The sequence below is a fragment of the Rhododendron vialii genome, chromosome 5a, assembly GCF_030253575.1.
Source record: "Rhododendron vialii isolate Sample 1 chromosome 5a, ASM3025357v1".
NCBI lineage: Eukaryota > Viridiplantae > Streptophyta > Magnoliopsida > Ericales > Ericaceae > Rhododendron > Rhododendron vialii.
The window spans coordinates 26,518,587-26,540,126 of record NC_080561.1 but is presented as its reverse complement, the minus strand read 5'-3'; the positions used below and the strand labels follow the sequence as shown (position 1 = coordinate 26,540,126).

Below are 21,540 nucleotides of genomic sequence, written 5' to 3'. Positions count from 1 at the left end.
GAATCAGATTTGATTCTGCAAGTGGATACCCAATTAAATGCTATGTCATGTGCTATTAACAAGATATATAATAGCCTAGCTCCCATATATTATAGACATACAAACGGCTTTAAAAAGTCTAAGTACTAGGACCGTAAGCTTGTGTTCCATCCTTGACCAAACATCATTAATTAGGAATGTCGCACTCCCCACCTTGCACACCCACAGTTTTGTGTTTGTTCCCCCACGTAATAGAGCACTAAAATGATCTAGAATGTGACCAGCTAGAGATCTCTTCCGGCCGAGTTATGGTGTCAGTCCCCTTTGTCTTTAATCAAGAACACAATGTCGCAATCCTTTTTCAAAGTGGCCGGCCACCACCATATGGAAATATCTGTGTTTTCCGATCTCCCAGCTTCAACCAGTTCTGTTTCGCTCGTAGTAAGTTTCTTGTTGCGTGAGGAGCTAATTCAATTCCGTCCTCATCATGATAGCTTGTTGTCGACCAAATTAAACTCCCTCAAATTATTTTGCACCATCTGAAGATCCTTTTTAGGGTATGTATTTGAGTTTGCATGCGAAGGTGTCACTTCCTGCTTGGGGATTGGGGAAACATATGCGATCTTCTAATGATCCGAGCGCTGAGAATTGCAAGAGATAATAATAAAAGCATTCGGAAGCATTCTCTGCCAAGTCTCAGAGCAAAAACCACGATCAAGCTTTTCAAAGCTACATCACCCATTCTACTGTTGGACCTTGTAAATTGCATCATATCCCATGGTCATGAACTTCCATCAGATAGTTCGAGTGAATAAAATTATCCATGCCAGGAGGCAGGAGGGGTTCGAGCGTTTGTAAGTACTGATCTTATCTCCACTACATGCTAGGCACACGTGATGCGTGTGCAACTCAATCTATATTTGTTGGACTCATCCTTTTGTCCATTCACGTGCGTTTCATGAAAATTTGGTGAAAAAAGGGTATGTTTTCAAGTACATGGATTTTTTTTTAATTTTTTTTAAAACTAAGTTAGTACCCCCTCTATCCTAAATTGCTAGTTCATTTTTACTATTTGGGACCTTTCAAAAAATTATCTATATCTTTAAATTTATACGTAATACTTTTTATAATCGATATAGATCTTGTTTAATAGAACTCAATTAATTGTATTAAACAAAAATTTTCAAACCATAGAATACATTATAAATTGTGAAATATATAGATAATTGTTTAAGTGGCACGACTGCTCAAAAGGGACCAGCAATTTGAGACGGAGGGAGTACATAGAATTGAAAACATCATTGATCCTACACAAAATAAATAACACAATCTCCCTTGTATAAAAAAAAAAAAAAACTTAATTTCCAAGAAAACATGTTCAAGCACCTCAACGGTCCTCTCTCATCATACCCCATCAGACAAACCCTGAAACCCATCGATGGACCATCACATAAAACTTACTCCCTCCGTCCTTTATTTAGAGTTCAGTTTCTCATTTTGGATTGTCTCTTAATAAGTGTCCATTTTGTAAAGTTAGTGGGTAAAAGTTGGTGTATTATTTATTTTGTCCCTAAAAACAGATTCCATTTTGAAAAGTTAGTGAGTAAAAGTGTAATGATGGTGGGTAAGTAGGGAAAGTGGAAGAAAAAATTGATGTGAAAAGTATAATGATAAGTTTTTTTTAAATAAGTTAGAGTTACGAAGCAGAATACTTAAAAAGGGACGGAGGGAGTACAATAAACAATCCCATTATTTCTTTTCTCACTCAAATTCTCTCTCAAATCCCCAATAACAAACTTTTCATCAATTTTAGACTTAATTATCAGCAAACCAATCCCTTTTAATCTAATTACAACCTCAGTCAAAGTTGCGGATCAAAAAAAAAAAAAAAAACCTCAGTCAAAGTTCCAACATTAGTTATTTAATTTGTGGATAGTTTATTGGGATTAGTTCGTTGCTGCCTCTCCGGTTAGAATGGAAGTTGCAGGGCCAATTTACGTGCACTTCAACTGATATTACAAGACGAATCTCACCGTCAATTAGTGGGAGGCCCAATCAAAGCAAAGCCGCGTGTGAATAAGCTCTAAAAAAATTGATGACTTTCAAACCTGAGAGCCACCAGAAGGTGAACCCTAGGGTTGTATCTAAATGAGCATCTGGAGAAAGAAGTGCTTTCATAAATTCTATTTCGCAGAAGAACTATACTGCATTTACATTGAACCCCAAAATCATTTACAGACTCCAAACCAAAACGAGAAGAGAACAGGACCAAGCAAATTTTCCAGAAGTCCGAAAAGCACTCCCATGGATACAAAGACTCTCTAACCCAACATAATCAACAAGTTGATAGAAGAAAAGGTGCCAATCTATCCTTAGCATCAGAAATCACCAAAAAAGAAAAACCCTGTCAAAATCCGTATCGGCTGAAGTGCTGGACTCTGAATTTCCACTCCCCTTCCACAGGATCATAAGAAACAAACTCGGCGCCTTGCTCTTTCGCTTTCTTGATTAGCATCTCTCTGTATTTATCCACCTTTGGACCATTTATATACCGATTCCCCATCTTATCAATGCACTTCACGTTGAGAAGAGTCACCTCCGCAGCCTTGTTGAGACCTTCTCCCACCGGTGGTTTGTCTCTCTCATCCATATATACCATCACTTCACGGTTATTAAACTTGACATGTGAATCCAAATCAAGGTGCCTCACATCCGTCTCTCCCAAAAACGTTATGCTTCCATAGCCGTGACGTCCCACCACGAAATTCTTCACATGATGGCAGAATCCTGGTTCTGCCCTTTCATTTGCCGCCAACTCAGGGACTTGAGGTTCTGTGTAGTAATCAGAGCAACTGAGTCGTGGCATTGATGCCTCCACATCAGTCACGTGTTCCTTGCGCTCATGATTGGATTTGGTATTTTCAACCAAATGATCTGTGAGATTGTTGGAAAGGAGACGAAAATTAGCAAAAGTCAAAAATGCTGAATGGAATGTGGTAACTGAGAACATTAGCCTAGCAGATTAGGCAAAAAGATGCACGCAACGTGCTCCTCAATTGAAATGTAAATTGTTGTAAAGAAATAAAGAAGCTTGTTAGACAGAAGGTCTACTCCAACACAACCCATCCATGTGGGGAAGCAAGAAGATATATTCACTATACAGAGAGAGACTTTGGAAAAAGTCCATCAAATAGTAAGTGAATAACATGTGCTTTTTGCTGTTAAAAAAAAAGTGGATAACAAGTGCTTAGTGCGTACCGTCTTCATACTGACACAAAGAACCATTTACTAAAGCAGGTGCAGAAACCTCTGCGGAGATTGTACCTGAACAGAAATACACATTAGGAAAGTTCGAGGATGGTGCAGTGGTGCTTTTACCAAAAACCAAGATGCAATATATAGGAAACAGAAAGCAAAAATAGGAAGTATGATACTCCAAAATACAAATGTGACAAAACACATTGTTAGATTCTCGTGCTTCAGAGAAGATGCACTCACCATTCTTGTACACATGCAAAGATGCATGCACCAGTTGAGACATTTTCTCGGTGTCAAACCTCTGTGGCCACTGTTCAGCTGGAAGAACCACCAAAGCTCTAGGATTCTCCCTTCGAAAAAATACAGCACCTCCCTTAGCTGCTGGGGGCAGTCCTTCGTTGTCGCTGAAAAATGGCACCTGTATAAAACATTCAGCAAAGAGAAGCATTAATGTAAAGTGTAATCAATCACCGAAATCTGGCTGCTGGTGGAAAGAGAGAAAAAAAAGAAACACCACAATACGCCACTTGTTTTTTTACTACTTCTCACCTTCGGGCCATCACTTTTAGGATCATATTTTCGGGCTGGTAACCTGATCCTTCTGTGAGACAAGTGTCGAGATGTCAGCAAGGATGACACTCTGACAGTAGCAGCAGGTTTATCAAGCACCTGTTTGTGTCATGCACCAAAATTATTAACAGCATAAGAGACAACTATCACAAGAAGACTAACAGAAGGTAAAAGGTATGCAACTTCTGAATTTTTTTCACACTCAACATGCCTCGGTATTAAAACTCTTGACGAATAAAAATCAAACTACCTCTGTCCATACATAAATTTGCAAACGCATGTTATATTTCCATTTAGCTCCACCAACCATTTATTAATATTTGTTGTACATTTCACATCCCTTCTAGAATACTTCTAGTACTGCTAGAATTATTTAAACACGTATTAGATTTAGCACTGCCAAATTTCTATCCTAAGGATATGCGCATGGGGCTTACATAGAGCATACATCACAAGGTGTCAATTCTGATAAATAGAATCTACAGGTGCCAAAAGGGCGCAGTGTCTTTTGTCCACAAACCATCAGTAAGAAGTAAAATTTGCGATAGAATAATGTCTTATTAATAAAGATTCAGAAGTGTAAGACTTACAGGCATGTTAGAAATCCCATAGCAAATTGGAGGCGTGGAACCAAGGTGACTAATTGACAGCTGACAAGGTACTGGCTGCGCTACCTCAGTGTTCTGAGTACAAGACCTGAATACATAATCATGGATATCAAAGCAGTGGAAATAACATGGGATTCAGAACCAAAGGATTTCAAAATATTCCTGTATGTCCCCTAGTATAACGTAGATTGGGAGAGGAAAAATAAATATAGGATTCTTCCTTTAAAACATGGATATTAGTTAGGTTCTAAGCGTTAAGTTTGTATGCATTGTGACGTAGTACAAAATGATACATCACATTTTGGCGTTAGGTACATACCTTAAGTGAGTTACCTTTGCTAACAATTTAAAAATATCATTGAATTCAGGATTTTACGTGCATTAGTATCGAAGTTAGACAACCAACTTGATTGTTGAAACTTCAAAGGCCATATAAGGGACACTTTTTTTTTTTTTATCGGCAAAAAAAGTTTCCAATTCATTAAGAGTATGAAAACCTGTAACAATACAACAGGAGTAGAGATGCATTGAGCTCCTTCATCTCGCGAAATCTAAACCTATCTTTTCACCTCTCGATTTTCGTAAAAAAACCTGTTAGCAAGACACCAACAGGACCCAATGGGCCTGGCCCAATCTACCAAATTTTTGAAACCCAAACCCAAATGCCCCGAATCCAAGAAAAACACCCAAAAGCCACCAAACTAGGCCAAGCCCAAACTGGCTGACCCACTCCTAAAACGAACAGCCCACACCTAAACCTAAACCTAACAACTCCAACGCACGCCGCCGATCCACTGATTGCCGCCGACGCATCTTCACCTCTGCTCCTTTACTCCTCCTCCTCCGCTCCACGCTGCCGCATCTCCTCCACATCACCACTGCTGCTACAACTCCTCTCCTTTACAGCTGCCACTACAACTCTACTGCTCCACTCCATAGAAGGGACACTTAGGAAATCCAATTCTGATGACCCATACAGAGATCACAATTGAGCTTGCAGCCACACTAACCCCAACCATGGAGAAAGAAACACATGATTGCCTATGTGAACAAACTTCACATTTGTCCCTTGGCAAAATTGGGACTCTTTAAAAACAAAGATGCATCTTTACTCCAACTATCTAGGAATGGAGATGAAAAGATAGAGACGAAACATACGGTAGACTGAAGATGCTCTGTCCAAGAACTCCTGCGGTGTCTGCAAATCCACTTAAACCTTCCAAAGCAACAACGAAAATGTCAATTGTCTGAAATTAACTACAAAATGCAGTATAGTATCCACTAGGAGACACGAGACTTGAATAATCAAGTCTAATTTACCTGCTGATGACCAAGGAAACTCGCTATTAGCAAAAGCACCTGTCTGAGCTGTTTGAGTTGGCTGCAAAGGAGTGGTTAAAAATGGCTGCATTCCAGTATGTCAATGTGGAAATTATTGTTCAAGTTGATGCATAGAAAATATTGTAAGAGAGTCTATTCAATCTTAAACTGACTTACAGTTGTTTGACTAAGATCAGGTTGATTGCCCATAGGAGGCATAGATGATTCACTGGATACATTGGGTTGACTAACCGGAGGAACAAGGCCTTGAAATGAGGAAGTCTGTGGAAGCGGCACAACAGACAGCAATACCGGGGATGGTTGTGTGTTGGCAGAACTCACGCCAGAGGTAAATTCAACCGGAGGAACATTGCTTGAAAATGAAGAAGTCACTGGAAGCGTCACAACAGACTGAGATACTGGGGATGGTTGTGTGTTAGCAGAATACAAGCCTGAAGTAGGATTCCAGGAAAATGCTGAGATTGGTGGTGCTACAAATTGGTAAGGTGCAGAGGATGATGTTGTCATCACAGAGTTAACAGATGGGGATGTGTTAAAAGGTAATGAAGTGAATGTAGAAGGGGGCGGGTGAGCAAAGGAGTTTGACTGAATTGTGAAACCACCAGTTCCCATCCCACCTGCAATTTCGAAGAAAACAAGAAAGAAGAGTCCGTAATAAAGCAAGGGAAAGACAAATGAACCAATTAGTGGATACTGGATAGGAAAAGCATACCTTTGTCTCCGGACTGATAGTCTTCCCACCTCAATTCTTCATGGTTTTTGTCTTTGTTAATGTGCATGCCTGAAATGGACCGCAGACTGCCGCCTTCAACTGCTTCAGATGCAGTTGCAGTGTACGCTGCTAATCTACTTCCTCTTTGTTGACGTCCAAAAGAAAATGTTGAGGTTGTGGACTGACCTCCTGCATTTTTTACCCAAAGTTAATAATACATAAATGGCACAAACAAATGATGTAAGTATAGAACAACTCCCTCCATCCCTCAATGGTGGTCCTTTTGGGAGTTCCAACCTTTTATGGGTGTACATCCAATGATTGCACTTGGATTCAAACAAAAACACATGTATTTCCGTCGTAGCCCCTTTATTCAAACTTTTGAATAGAGTCCTAGCCAATTATAAGAGAGTTTTGGAAAATTACTCAGTTTGCAATTTGACATTTTAAAAGGACAAACAATTTGGGACATCCCAAAATGGAAAGATGGACCACTAATTAGGGACGGAGGGGGTGGTATTATAGATCCTCATAATTGCAAAATATTTATATATTGTAAGGATTTTTAAACAATCACAAAGGGTAACCTTTGAGTACTACAGATAATACTCACCAGAGGAACTTTGAGTCCCAAAAAAAGATGGACCAGTACCAGTTGATACCCCCCAACCATTGGTACTTGATGGTCCCAATGGTTTTGCAGCATTGAATGCACCACCGGTTCCAAATGCAAAAGATGTTGCAGGTGTGCTGCCTGAGGTAGATGAGGAGCCAAATGCATTTTGGATTGATGCACTGAAGGAAGAAGACGAACCAAATGGATTGGTCCCAATAGTAGTTTGGGCTTGTTCAAACGCACTCCCAAATGAGGTAGATTGGTTGGGGCTTGATGCAAATCCTCCAAAAGGAGGCTTCACGCCAAATATAGAAGGTCCTACAAACATGCGACAAAAAAAAAAATTAGTCAAAAGAAAATTCATGAGAACAGCATTCAGAAAAAAGCAGATTCTGATGAACAAGAATGCCAATGGAATCTTATAGAACAAAAGTACTACCTACTATCACTTCCATCGTAGACCAGAATATGTAAATTAACTGCAATGTCTTTAACAAATAAACTGGCCATAATATTTTGATAGTTAAAAAAAAAAAAACTGGTCATGGTTTTTTTTACTGGGTCTTTATCCATTACAATCACAACTAATTGTCCAATTACACTTGATTAGCCAAAAAAAAAAAAAATACATATTCTCCAAAAGCATGTACATGGAACTTCATTGATTGAACATTAAATCATCTCTTCTACAGTGACACAATGAGAACTTTTGCAGGCACCTTATAATCGGGCCAAGCACAACCTTGGTTTCCAAAACAAAAGCCTGTAACTCAAACTTGGGGGTTTTTTCCCACAAACTTGGAGTTGAATACAAACAAAATACTAGCTGAACTGCTGTAACATGACCAAACTATGGAATAAAGAAACGACGACTTATTGAGCTATCAACTAAATAATTAACACAAGCAACAAGTAAAATTTAAAAAGAAACTTAATGAATTACTAACCACCAAAAGATGATGAAGAGGTCCCAAAAGAAGGGGCCAAAGGAGTATCAAAAGCAACTGTTGAAGTTCCAAAAGCAGGAGGCGACGGGGAACCATATGTTGACTGCTGACCTAAGGACGGAGAGTTTAGGCCAAACACACCCGTTGAAGTTCCGCCATATACAGATCCTCCTGTAGGTGTACCAAAAGTAGTTGTACTCCCAAATGGCTTGGCAGTGAATGGATTACTTGTATTGCTGTTCTGCCCAAAAACTGATGAGGCCCCAAATGGGGCATTAGATGACAATCCAAATGCTGCCACAAGGAAACAAAAATAACTGTAGACAACTCCATGAACTTCAAGGAATTGATCAACATAAAGACAAGGGGAAAAGGCAACTTCAAAAATTATCAAAATAATCTCTCAAAAGTGATGGTTGGATTACAAGTTCATCTATTAGTCAGAAGTACCACAACTTCAAGATACATAAGCAACATCAAACTGAAACTAAATGTATCAGATTAGGTACAGATATTGTAGGAGATTTTCATTTTCTAATTATGCTTTAAACGTTTGTGTCTAAAAGCTTAAGTCCACGTGACGTGATCAATAAGAAAATTCCATTGCACTCTGAGCTTGGCAATAAATGAGAGGTGAGATTGGCTAGTGAGCTACTGAGCACTTCCAATCGCCATTGCATTTCAGTGCTTTGTTCACGTATGTCCATCAAATTACAAATAGACGTCCTACACTTTTTATCGTCTTGAGCTCTTTATCTTTCCACGTATTAAAGCTGTCAGAGTGCCGGATTGGAGATTTGTTTAAAATCTGAGGACTTTATCCTATGCCTAGGCTACAAGAGTAATAAATCCTTTTGCAAACCAAAGCCAGGCCTCTAGGTCATCCACAAGTCTCATCCCAGTCATCTATCCATGAATCTGTCCCTTAATATCTTGCACACCTTGATATCATCTGAAATCATTTAGGTTTCCATATTACGGAGTAATAAAGATCTCAGAGTGGGGATTTTTACAAAATTCTGAGAATATGATTCCGTGGCTAAGCTACAAGGCACTATTACAAGCCTTTTCAAGGACCAAAGACAGGCGGAGCTTCTACACTTCAGGCAGAGTACAGCTTCATCTTCCTTCTACCATGAAAAGATGAATTAGCAAGTGTCCTTATTCCTATAATTTGGCCAAACAGATCTGCTGCTACAATTAAAGGTTGCACATCACAGTGTGGAGGTCTGAGTACAAACAAATGGCAACTGAACTGCCGTACCATTACCAAACTAAGGAATAAAGAAGAGGTGAGTTATCCAGCTAAAACATCAAATAAAAAGGAACTTTATTGAAGTACTAACCACCGGATGACGATGAGGTCCCAAAAGCAGGGGCTGAGGGAGCACCAAAAGCAGCTGTTGAAGTTCCAAAAGCAGGAGGCAATTGGGAACCAAATGTTGACTGTCGAAATTGACCTGGCGGAGAATTTACTCCAAACACATCCGTGGAAGTTCCACCAAATACTGAACCTCCTGTAGATGAACCAAAAGGAGTTGAACTCCCAAATGGATTGGAAGCAAATAGATTGCTACTTGCATTGCTGTTCTGTCCGAAACCCGATCGGGACCCAAATGACCCATTGGAAGACTGCCCAAAGTCTGCAAAACCGGAGCATAAAAGATGGTAATCAAGCCAAATGTTCTTTAGGGAATAAATCAACAAAAAGACACATGCACATGCACAAAGGGGGGAAAGCAACTTCAAAACAATCAATGAAAAGCGAAGATTTCATCATTGGCTATATCAAACTCCAAGATACGTAAGCAACATCAAGTTTAAACCTAATATGTCAAAATCCCAAAAGAAAATCCATAAACTGACATCAATTTAAGTACTTTAATACATCGCCATGCACCAAGTACAAACTAGCATATCACATTAAAGCAGGCATGGACAGGGGGGAGGCTGCTAGATGACGGTTATCGATTACTTATCAAAATTCTTGATAACTTGTTTCAAGTTATTATACCCGTTTGCCACCTCAATTTTTTTTCCCAAAGACACTTATCTTCCCAAATTTTTTTGACAAACCCCAGATCCCTACACATTCGCTTCTCAAATACTATTAAAAACGTGCAACTGTCCATTAATCGAACCAGAAAACAGAACACGAAAATCATCATAAACAGATAAACTTCAATTAGCTACGTACATATATGATTGCGTTAAACCCCACACAATCAATTTCAACCCCCGCATATAATCAATAATAAAAATTGGAACTTTTCAATTCGAAACTGCTTGGAAAATTTATAAAAAAAAAAAACTCCTTTGGTACCACACAACCAAAAAAACATGCAATATTCCATTAGACAGAGGAAATATACGGCAGAGATTCCAGGAAAAGAACTTACGAGTGGTGGACCCGAACATCTTGAGGAAAGTATTCCGACAAGAAGACGAGAATAATAAGGGGATTGGATTGATTCTGCTGCCGAAACGAAGCGAAAAAGATGGATGTGTAAAAGGCGCCGAGGAAGAGATTCGGAGTGAAATTGGAGTGTTGTGTCTGTGTGATTGTTTGTGTGTGTGCATATATATAGTGAGAGAAAGCGAGGGTACCGAGTAGCTTGATTTTGAAGCTGGTTTTGGCGTTCTTTGTACGAAGGGGTAACCGTTTCAGTTTCGGAGAGAGTTTCGAAGAGAGAGAGAAGCGCGCGCGCTCAAGTAAGGGCCGTTATCGGGCCGTCCCGTAAAAACACAAGCCCAGGCAGGCAGCCCATGGTCTTTGAGGCCCTAGGTGACCGGCAAAGCGGGTTGGTAAACTTTTTATATTATTATTAGTGGACGCCCGTGCCTAAAGGCGCGGCAATATTGTTCCAACTTAAAAAACTACCCGCAGTAAAAAGAAATATTTAAATGGAGATAGATTACCTAAAAAGTGAGAAGGAAGGGATAGATTTATTAAGAGAATATTCACTGTATCTTACAATGGATTTGATTGGCACAATCGAACATAGAAATATTTGTCGATTCAAGAGACAAACTTATTTAATATTATCTAGGGTTAATTTTAGAAATAGTCCCTCTAGTTTGCGGGCAATCTCAATTTCGTCCCTATAATATTAATATTATCATTTTTAACCCTATAGTTTAAATTTGGCCTCAATTTGGTCTCTCTCTTTGACGGCGTTATTAAAACTAACAGAACTCGTGGGCAAAATTGACATTTCGCTCTTAGAGGGACCAAATTGAGACAAAATATAAACAAGAGAGACTATTTTAGAAAAAAATTATTATTTTATTTTTATTTTGCAAAGGCAAACGCACACCTAAAATCTTTCTCTGATTGAATAATTAAAATATATTGAGGAAATTAAAAAATTACTTTCAAATATATTACAGATAATATTATGAAATTCGAAAAGAATCATGTAGTTAAATATCTTTGCATCGATTTTTTTCCAATGGATTTATCTTAATTTTTACAATCCCGTTATATATGTTCTTTTCTGTGTGATTACGAAAAAAAGGTTGTTATGAAATACTTTGTTAATCTTTATATGAAACATTTTTCTTTCTTTCTAATAGTGAAAATAAAGAAAAAAAAATTGGTGAATAAGGAAAAAGTTGTGATGAAACATTTTGTTACGAAACATTTTTCTTTTTTCTAATAGTGTAAAAAATAACATAATGGGATTGTAAATATCAAGACAAATCCATTGAAAGAAAAAACCAATGCAAAGTTATTTAACTAAGGGATTCTTTTCGAATTTTAAAATATTATCTGTATTATATTCTAAAATAACATTTTTTATTTCCTTAATATATTTTGATTATTCAATCAAAGAAAAATAATTAAGGTGAGAAAGATATTAGGTATGAGTTTGTCTTTGCAAAATCAAAAATAAAATGTAAAATTTTTTAAACAGTCCCTCCAGTTTGCATTTTGTCTCAATTTCGTCCCTCCACGAGTGAAATGTCAATTTTGCCCCAGAGTTTTGTTAGTTCTAATAACATTGTCAGTGAAAGGGACCAAATAGAGACAAAATATAAACTACAGGGTTAAAAATGACACAATTAATACTAGAGGAATGAAATTGAGATTGCATGCAAATTAGAGGGACTATTTCTAAAATTAATCCTATTAGATAATAGGAATAGGTTTTCATACGAAGAAATCTATATTATAAAATAGAACAATTTCAGTTGAAAATGTCTAAGCATATAAATGAAAGCAACATCTATAATCGTTAGTAGGATTGTGCAAAAAAATTAGTGAACCGTGAAACCAGTTCGGACCGAATCAATCCGTACCTTTTGGATTTTATTCGTGGATTAATGGTCCGGACACAGATTGAAAAATTAGAAAATCGTGACTCGCAGTTTGATCCACGGATTTTCATTACAAAACTGTAAATTAACCAAACTGGACCGTGAGATAGGGCGGTTCCAGAGACATCTATAAAAAATATCTAAAAAAATACCATAAATCTCAATCTCATAGTTTCCGATCAAAATTTTATGATCCGAACCGTTCAATGTGTGCATAATGTGATTTTAAAAGTGGCCACGAGAAATTAGCAAAAAATATGACCATGAATTGCTTGTTTTAAGCAATTTTTAATTGAACTGTTCAAACAAAAACTACTCAGATCAAGCCTTTTTCCATCAGTTTTTTTGCTGATTTCTCGCGGGTACCCTTAAAATTACGTTCTGATCACATTGAGCGCTCGGATTATTAAAATTTGATCGAGAATTATGTGATGATTTTTTAGATGTTTTTATAGGTGTCCCCAGAATCGCCCCGATATATACGTTTACTAGCGCATGTCTGTGCCTGAAGGCATAGCTTTGAATTGATGGTCAAAAAATTTATTCTTGAATATTCCTCTAACCTCTTTAACGCAAAGGCAAAAAAAAAAAAAAAACTCAACATAGCATCCTCTTTTACTCATCAATATTGTTAAAAAAAAACTCAAAATAGTTCAATTTTTTTTTCCTGAAGAAACACATAGAAGAATTGTGTGTATTCTTATAAAAAGGGTTGTTTCCTTTTCGCGTATGAATCCAAAAATGATTGTTTCCTTTTTTACCGTAGGAAAATCAACTTAAAAGCAAATATTGAATTGAATGTAAAAAATCAACTTTAGAAAAATCAATTGAAAAAAGGAAAATGACGGTGCAGGACGTGTTTTGATAGTTAATAACCGCTAAGGACATGCTGAGAACATTTGTTAATGCTGAAAATGTCCTTGGCGGATATTAATTATCAAAATACGTCATTGGCCATCATTTTCCCATTGAAAAAGGAAGGAGTGTATATTTTTCTATCAGGGAAACATGTAACTTCTTTTTTTTACATTAGTGTAGATAATAGGAAATATTCATTCAATCTGACAGCTATAACCTTATCAGAAAGTACCATCAAATGGCTATAGATGCTTTTTTTTTATACCAATTTAGTATTTTACCTTAATAATGAAATATAATGTAGGTCTATATAAAACACAGGGGGTAAAGCATAATTTTTTTGTATAAGTAAAGTAACCCTAGCGATAATTCAATACAGTAGTTCATTTCTATTCTCCTTGTTTAGAAGTGATTGAGAACCATGGCACCATTCTTAGAGAGGCGTACACCATTCTTGATGTTTATTTTGCTTTTTTTTGTTCGGTTTTATGTAATCAAATACTTTATCTGGTGGTGTTAATCTATTGTAATCAAATACTGTACTTTATTGTGCTTTGATGGAAGATCTTTTTTTGTTCGGTGTTTATTTTTGCTTGCTTGTGTAACATAATCCATGGATAAAAACTGTAACCGATCCGCGTGTCACGGATTGGATTAGAATCGGACCTTAGAATTTTTGGTTCATACATGGATTTCATTTTGTAAAAGCCATGACTAGCGGTTCGGTCCTTGGATTTCTAGAAATCCGATCGGTCCGTGAACAACCCTAATCATTAGATCACTTCGTGTTAAATTTTTAGCCATCAAATCATTTATTTTTTAAAAAAATACGGAAAATATTCTCTCCCCTTACTTTTTAGGCAATCTATCTCTATGTAAATGTTGTCTTTAGTGATCAAATAGGAAAACATCTGAAAATGATAATTGATACTGTAACACCCCAACTTTTAAAAAATAAATAAGGCGATAATATATATATATATATATATATAGATATATATATATATATATATATATATATATATATATATATATATATATATATATATATATATTCAGTGCTAATAATAAGTAGTATAACATTTAGTGGTCGCTTGCCGTTAGAATTTAGAAAGTATACTAGTTGTGACGTAACATCTACAAAAAAAATTAGAGTATTTTTCTGCTTATGTGTCAATTTTTATTAAGCTCTGCTGATATCGCCCCACCATGTTAAGATCATTGCAACACGAGAATAAGGCACGAATTTCTGCGAGGTGGAGAACCGTGGGTTTCAAACAAAATAATCCGGAAAAGAGTCGGCATCTTATTATAGGACAAATCGGATAGAAATCCTTAAAGAATATTCTAGATTTTGGAAGATACACTTAGATCCTATTTAGATTTTATTAAGATAATCTTAGATTATTCTAGATCTTCATTAGATATGATCAAGAGCATTCTATAAATAGGCTTCCTCTTGACCCTCCACGTACAACAGAGAGAGAGAGAGAGAGAGAGAGAGAGAGAGAGAGAGAGAGAGAGAGAGAGAGAGAGAGAGAGAGAGAGAGAGGAATCAAGGAAAAGGAAAGAATTTTCAAAGAGGTAAACATCTATTTTCTTCTCCTCACTGCCATCGTACAAACACACATGGCAACATCACATACACCATTAGCCCAAGAATTAATCAGGGGTGGAGGAGGAAAAAAGGGATTAAGTGAATTATCACATCTTTTACTGCCTTGCACGTACACACACTTGTACACTTGTACAAATTTGTAAAGCAACCTAAGAATCTCATCTTTAATTCCTTCCTTACAAATCACAGCAAATAGAAAGTGGAAAATGGCTAATTAAACGTGTGTCTTGATTTCATGTACCTCTTAGATTGTTGATCAATTCAGTTCTTTTTGGAACAAACGGGTTCATAAGTTTGCAAAGTTAATCATGCAAACTTATTGGGCTAAAAATGAACCGAGCTACTCATATAGCTTGTGGCTTGACTCGACTCATTTTGTAATCGGATCGAACTCAAGCTTAAGTTTTAGGTTAGCTCAACACTTTTAGGTTAGCTCAACAAGTTCCCTTAGTTTGGCTAGGAGAAAAGATAAAAGTGAAGGAAACATAATTCTACAAAGGGACATTTTTAGAAAACTTCTCATGTACTGAAATTAGAGAATTGAGGCTTTGTACACTAAAAGACGTATTGTAGACCAAAAACAATGAAAAGATATTTTACTCTTAAACAAGCAAAACATAAAAGTTTTATTAGTAGAATGATTAAATAATTTAGCTTCAATGTTAGCATTTCTAATCGTTAATGTGTTATTCTAGGAATTATTACACCTCGCTATATTTTACGGTAAATTTTGAAGGCAGAAAGGTGAGTTATGAATTATACCTGTTACATGAATTTTTGTAAAACTTATGTTTTTAGCTTACTAAATTATGGTTATTTAACAATAAAGTTCTTTTGTAGCAAACATACCATGGAATTATGATATTTTGAACAGTTTGTTAAGACCATGGGTCACGGTCTCTTTGTGTTGACAAATTTCAAGACAAAAACACATATTTATTTGTATCCCCATTTATTGAGTTGTATTTTATTTATTTTTATTTCTAGAGTGTCTGTTTAGGAAGTGGAAGGAAATCTATTTATTTGTAATTGAGAGTGAGCATTTTGGATAGAAATGCGGCCATCTACAACAAGTCGGATTCGGTGAAGACGGGTCGATGGGCGGGTCAATATATTATCAATCGGCTGCTTCAGTTTTTTAACAGAAAAGTAAGATAAGAAAAAATAAAGTGGAGCCCAATCAAGAGGCGTATTCTTTTCCTCCTAGGTTTTGTATCACAACCCATAGTCTTATAAAAAAGAATAGTGGAAGCTGTGATATGGGGACACACAGTGGTAATAAGAAAAAGAAAAGGCAGTGTGGCGACAGGAAGATGAACTCGAAGAGCCAACATATTGAGAGTAGCCCCACGTTCTGAAAAGGGAGAAATATCAATGGGGTCTTTGCTTTGTGTCTTGGAGTACATCTATGGATCATTGAGTGTTGAATCCATCTCCAAGAGTTTTATCATCTACAACTAAAAGTTTGAGAAAATCCCTAAGGAGGATTCCTAGGCAAGTTCAAGTCCTTCGGTGGATTTCGAGAGGCAAACGGAAGGCTTGTGGATTCAAGGCAACGGCGGTCAAGCACTGGGTGTAGTGAACGTGGATTCGGCAAGTAAGTCTTAGGATCAATTGTGAGGATTCAAATCGTAGGGTAAGATTACTAGTAACTACACAATGATTATAGTGTTTGATTCATTCCCGTGGTTTTTTCTCATTTAGGGTTTTCCACGTATATCTGGTGTTTGATCTTTTTTATTGCTTCTTGTTCATGTGATTAGCTTATTTATCGATTGGCGGATTGATTTATTAAAAAGATAAAAATAGGAAATATTTATATACCTAGGCGAGCTAGGAATTTTTAAGTTGTATCAGAGCCAGGAAGTCATGGGTTCGAGTCGCGGGAGCGTCATTGTGAGGGAGGGATTGTTGGGCCCGGAGTGCTCCCATGGATTTTGTTACACAATGCCACTGCCTGCAACCGCTCTAAAAATAGACTTGCGGGAGCGATGTCGAATGCTATAAAAGACTTAATTGAAATCCTTCCTACCACCAATTGGTTTTAGGAGAGATTGTGGAAAAGCGGTTCGACACAGTTCATGGAAAAAGTATTATCGATACATCCGAACAATGTCCTTGAATCTAGAGGACGTTAAAGATACTAGTCGGAACGGTGTTATAAGGGTGGAATGGAAAGGGGCACAGCCGGGTGTCCAATTGAATTGATCAATTCATGTTATGCGCGTTGGGGGTCGCTCCCTCAGTACCGGCGGTAATCGTTGGATGGTATCATATTATGATATGTTATGTTATGCACATAATTGTTTTGGTTATAGCTCAAGCCATAAAAAGCTGAAGTTATGGTATTGGTTACAGTTCAAGCCATGAAAAACTGAAGTTATGATTCCTGCTTTTCTCTGATAAAAAGGATTTTTAAAAATTCCTTGGTAGGTCATGTAACTCCGATAATTCATAATCTCACACAAGCAGTGGCTTATGTTTGTTAAAATCTTTCTTTTCAGGTAATCAAAAATAGTAGAAGGACGGGCCGAGTAACTATACCATTAAGCTTATGTCAAGGTTATGTAGTGGAAGGGAAACAGAAAAATGTAGTTCATGTTGGTTGTACCTTGTAGCATCACAAGTTCCATTCTCTACTTGGTAATGGTAGTTCTCTTCACCCGTTACTCCTTCTTTTGTCGGATGAACCCCAAATCTGCTTCCATAAGTCTTTCATTACAACCTCTGTTATTCTTTTTGTAAATTTTAGATGTGCCTCGATCAAGAGAATTTCAAAACTTCTATGAGTAAAAAAAAAAAAGAGAGAAAAAAAGAAAAGAGAAAATTACTTTTTCTTTTGGGATTAACGTTAGAACTAGAAATTTTTACTCTTGATATTTGAAATGATCTAACTTGCATATGTTGTTGATGATTTTTTTTAAGGAAAATGGTTGATAGTGACGATTCGTGGGGAGGTTATAGGTTGCATGCAGACTTTATTGAGCCCTTGCTGCCCAATACTTACAAGCAAACGACTGACAACGATGGAGCCAGACTAGTGTATCAAGCCATAGCTAAAGTAGAACATGAGAAGATGCATTACACGCCTACGATGAAATGGCTATTGGGACTTTACAGCCTACAAGCCCAGATTTTAGGGTGCCAAAAAGCCATTGATATCTATCTTAACTGGGCCCAATATGTTGAACTTTGGAATATGGTCATGGTGGATGGCAACATTGGACAGGTCGCACTGGCACAACACTAGCACCAGAACCTAACCCTGCAAATGAACCTGTTCCAATACCCCCAGTACCCCTACTTGAGCCATTCCCTGAGTTCTTAATTCCACCCTCACCCGAGCCTATAGAACCAGAACCTCCAGGGGAGCCAGCAGAAAACCTAATAGATCCAGCAGGGATTCCATTGGGGCAGCGAGGAATCCAATAGAACTCGATGAAGATCCAGACGAGTTTGAGGATGATCCTAAAGATGATTCTGAGGAGGATCCTGAAGAATGGGGGGATGTTTCCTCTGTGGGGTTAGTTATGGGGCCGGTTGGTGGTGGTGATGACTAGGTTATGGGTGGACTGGAAAAAGGGAGAGGAAGAAGAAGAGAGAGATGGGCTCGTGTAGCATAAACACTATACTATAAGATGATGAGTAACCGTAGGGTGGGCGCTAGATATGGGTGATAGTATATCTTGGCTCTAACGTATTTTTGTCACGCTCAAACCCTCATGACATATTTTGTTATCATGCTAATAGTATGTTTTTGGCTGCATCATGTATTTTGGGGGGAAATGATGTATCTAGTGATGCACATGGAAATGATGTATGTAGCAATCTTAATGCAGAACAAAATATAGCTAACTTTGTGTAAGTCGCATGTGTAGATTACGTTGATTTTTGCTATGCTATGTCTAGTTTGTGGTTCATTTAATCTTTGATCTTAAGGACTCAATTCTTATAACGAATAGTAAAGAGGATGGCCTTTATTTTCTGGCTATATCTGACAATTGGGGACTTGATTTAAAAAGAAGAAGAAGAGAGATGTCAATTGTTTTTGAATTGCAAGTCTAGTTCAACTTTTAATATTAAGAAATTTCACAAGGCATACTCTAACCTAGGATAACGTTTAGATTAATGGAGTTTTCATGCACCATTTACTAACAGTTGGACAATATATTCTTTAGCTTCTAACGGAAATGGAAGTAGAAGAGCATGGTTTCTAGCGATAAGCAATTCAAAAAAAAAAAATCTTGAAAAATTTCTATATAATTATTGATGCCTAAGCTTTGGAAAGTTGTGGGAATTTGTGTCTTGTCCATGGAAATATTTTATCTTGAGATGAAATTATGAAGGTATAGTATTCTTGTGTACTAGGTTCATTGACTAGCTAGAGATTTTAGATTTTTTTGTCAGCACATTGAAAAATTGGGCAATAAAAGGTAGTTATATGGAAATACTAGATATATGTTAATGGTATAGCACACAACCTCTTTCTGTTAGATAATTTGTTTGTTTGTTTGTTTTTTTTTTTTTTAATTTAAGATATCAATAAATCTTACCAGTTTCAGGCAGATGGGTAAGATTAGTCTATGGGATGAGATGGTGATGTCTTGGACTCAATGAGTCATCAAAATTCAAAGTGGGTAGTTTCACTTAGTTGAATTTGATTGTCCTCCTATTATGATGCTAAAATTTTGAAGGGATTTTATGACTTTGTAATGATCAATTGTGGTGCTTAACCAACTTATGGTGTTTGAATAGCCTTTCTATTAAATCATTTGAGGGTGTCAAAAACTATTCTACATGAGATAGCTTAGAAGTTCTCACATCGTAGTACTAACAGTTAATATAAAACTTTCCTAGGTTTAAGGAAGATCCTATTTTGAGGGTTAGTAATGCCATAGCAATCTTCTTTACATTGTTATTGTCTTTTTTTTTTTTAGGAGATTAGTCAAAAAATAGTATCATGAATCCTAAAATATTGAGTAACTATTTGCTTGTAGAAGTAGGTAGTCAATCAATTTGGTTACGTAGATGACACAATTGAGACCTCAGTAGTCGATATAGTTGTTCGGATGAATTTTTTGTACTCTCACAACTAATATCGTCACGAAAATAATCAGAATCATTCCTTTAGTTAAAGTTTAGTTGAATGACTATTTAGATAAAGAAGCTATCATAAGCAGGTATAGTCGCACTACGTTTGATTCCCAAATTTCATCAAGTTTGGAGGACCAAACTTTTTAAGGTTTGGAGGATGTAACACCCCGACTTTTAAAAAATAAAGAAGGCGATAAAATAAATATATATAGACACACACATAAGTGTCCTCGGGGCGGTTCCGATGACACTTAAAAAAACCCTTAAACAACCCCCCCCCCCCCCCCCCCCCCCCCGGCCCCTCCCCTCCCCTCCCCTCCCCTCCCCTCCCATCCCAAGTTTCCGATCGAATTTTGATGATCTGAGCCGCTCAATTAATCAGAAATTGATTTTAAGGGTGCCCGTGAGAAATCAGTAAAAAAAATGATCGAGAAGATCTTCAGGTAAGAACCTTAAATGAGGACCTTATATGCGGACCTCCCCATTTCTCGCCTTTCCCGATCGGATTTCAATAATCCGAGCCGCTCAATGTGTTTAGAACGTGATTTTAAGGGTACCCGTGAGAAATCGGCAAAAAAAATGATCGGGAAGGGCTTGATTTGAACAGTTTTTATTTGAACCGTTCGAGGAAAAACAAACAAAAACTGCTCAAATGAAGCCATTTCTGGTTTTTTTTTTTTTTTGCTGATTCCTTGTGGGTACCCTTAAAATCACGTTCTGAACACATTGAGCGGCTCGGATCATCGAAATTCGATCGGGAAAGGGAGGTCCTCGTTTTATGAAAATAAGGAGGTTCTTATAAGAAGGGGACTTTCTCTCTCTCTCTCTCTCTCTCTCTCTCTCTCTCTCTATATATATATATATATATATATATATATATTCAATGCTAATAATAAACAGTATAACATTTAGTGGTCGCTTGCCGTTAAGATTTAGAAAGTATACTAGTTGTGACGTAACATCTACAAAAAAAATTAGAGTATTTTTCTGCTTATGTGTCAATTTTTATTAAGCTTTGCCGATATCGCCCCACCATGTTAAGATCATTGCGACACGAGAATAAGGCACAAATTTCTGCGAGGTGGAGAACCGTGGGTTTCAAACAGAAAAATCCAAAAAAGAGTCGGTATTTTATTATAGGACAAATCAGATAGAAATCCCTAAAGAATATTCTAGATTTTGGAAGATACACTTAGATCCTATTTAGATTTTATTAGATTACATTAGATTTTCATTAGATATGATCAAGAACATTCTATAAATAGGCTTCCTCTTGACCCTCCACGTACAACACAACACAGAGAGAGAGAGAGAGAGAGAGAGAGAGAGAGAGAGAGAGTATGACGAAGAAGGGAATCAAGAGAAAAGGAAAGAATTTTCAAAGAGGTAAACATCTATTTTCTTCTCCTCACTGCCATTGTGCAAACACATACGACCGTTGTACAAACACACGGCAACATCACATACACCATTAGCCCAAGAATTAATCAGGGGTGGAGGAGGAAAAAAGGGATTAAGTGAATTATCACATCATTTACTGCCTTGCACGTACACACACTTATACACTTGTACAAATTTGTGAAGCTGTAACGCCCCGATTTTTCGGGAACAATATAAAA

General features: G+C 37.1%; 1 protein-coding gene across 8 annotated transcripts; it reads right to left on the bottom strand.

Annotated features, from left to right (window-relative positions):
• Positions 1 to 2,136: 2,136 nt before the first annotated feature.
• LOC131325607 (nuclear pore complex protein NUP98A-like) lies at positions 2,137 to 10,692 on the bottom strand. Of its 8 annotated transcripts, none has more exons than XM_058357945.1 (14): positions 10,639 to 10,692; positions 10,431 to 10,504; positions 9,378 to 9,674; positions 8,032 to 8,325; positions 7,082 to 7,402; positions 6,469 to 6,657; positions 5,913 to 6,373; positions 5,736 to 5,820; positions 5,574 to 5,631; positions 4,398 to 4,503; positions 3,787 to 3,906; positions 3,478 to 3,655; positions 3,238 to 3,303; positions 2,137 to 2,913 (listed from the first exon to the last, which is right to left on the bottom strand). In XM_058357945.1, the coding sequence occupies exons 2-14, from the start codon at positions 10,447 to 10,449 to the stop codon at positions 2,387 to 2,389; spliced, it is 2,721 nt and encodes a 906-aa protein (XP_058213928.1). In that variant the 5' UTR covers positions 10,450 to 10,504; positions 10,639 to 10,692; the 3' UTR covers positions 2,137 to 2,386. The 8 variants fall into 8 exon arrangements, with proteins under 8 accessions (XP_058213928.1, XP_058213922.1, XP_058213920.1 ...); XM_058357939.1 differs by lacking the exon at positions 10,639 to 10,692 and having other exon boundaries at positions 8,032 to 8,065; positions 8,111 to 8,325; positions 10,431 to 10,618; XM_058357937.1 differs by lacking the exon at positions 10,639 to 10,692 and having other exon boundaries at positions 4,398 to 4,490; positions 5,570 to 5,631; positions 10,431 to 10,619.
• Positions 10,693 to 21,540: the final 10,848 nt, after the last annotated feature.

Bases quoted from the DNA above. Each gene is read 5' to 3' on its own strand.
- LOC131325607 (XM_058357936.1), bottom strand. From the start codon at position 10,611: ATGCACACACACAAACAATCACACAGACACAACACTCCAATTTCACTC. The intron at 8,326-9,377 runs GTTAGTACTTCA...TCCTTGTGGCAG, and splicing joins GACCTCATCGTCATCCGGTG to CATTTGGATTGTCATCTAAT. The intron at 2,914-3,237 runs GTACGCACTAAG...ACAATCTCACAG, and splicing joins TTTGTGTCAGTATGAAGACG to ATCATTTGGTTGAAAATACC.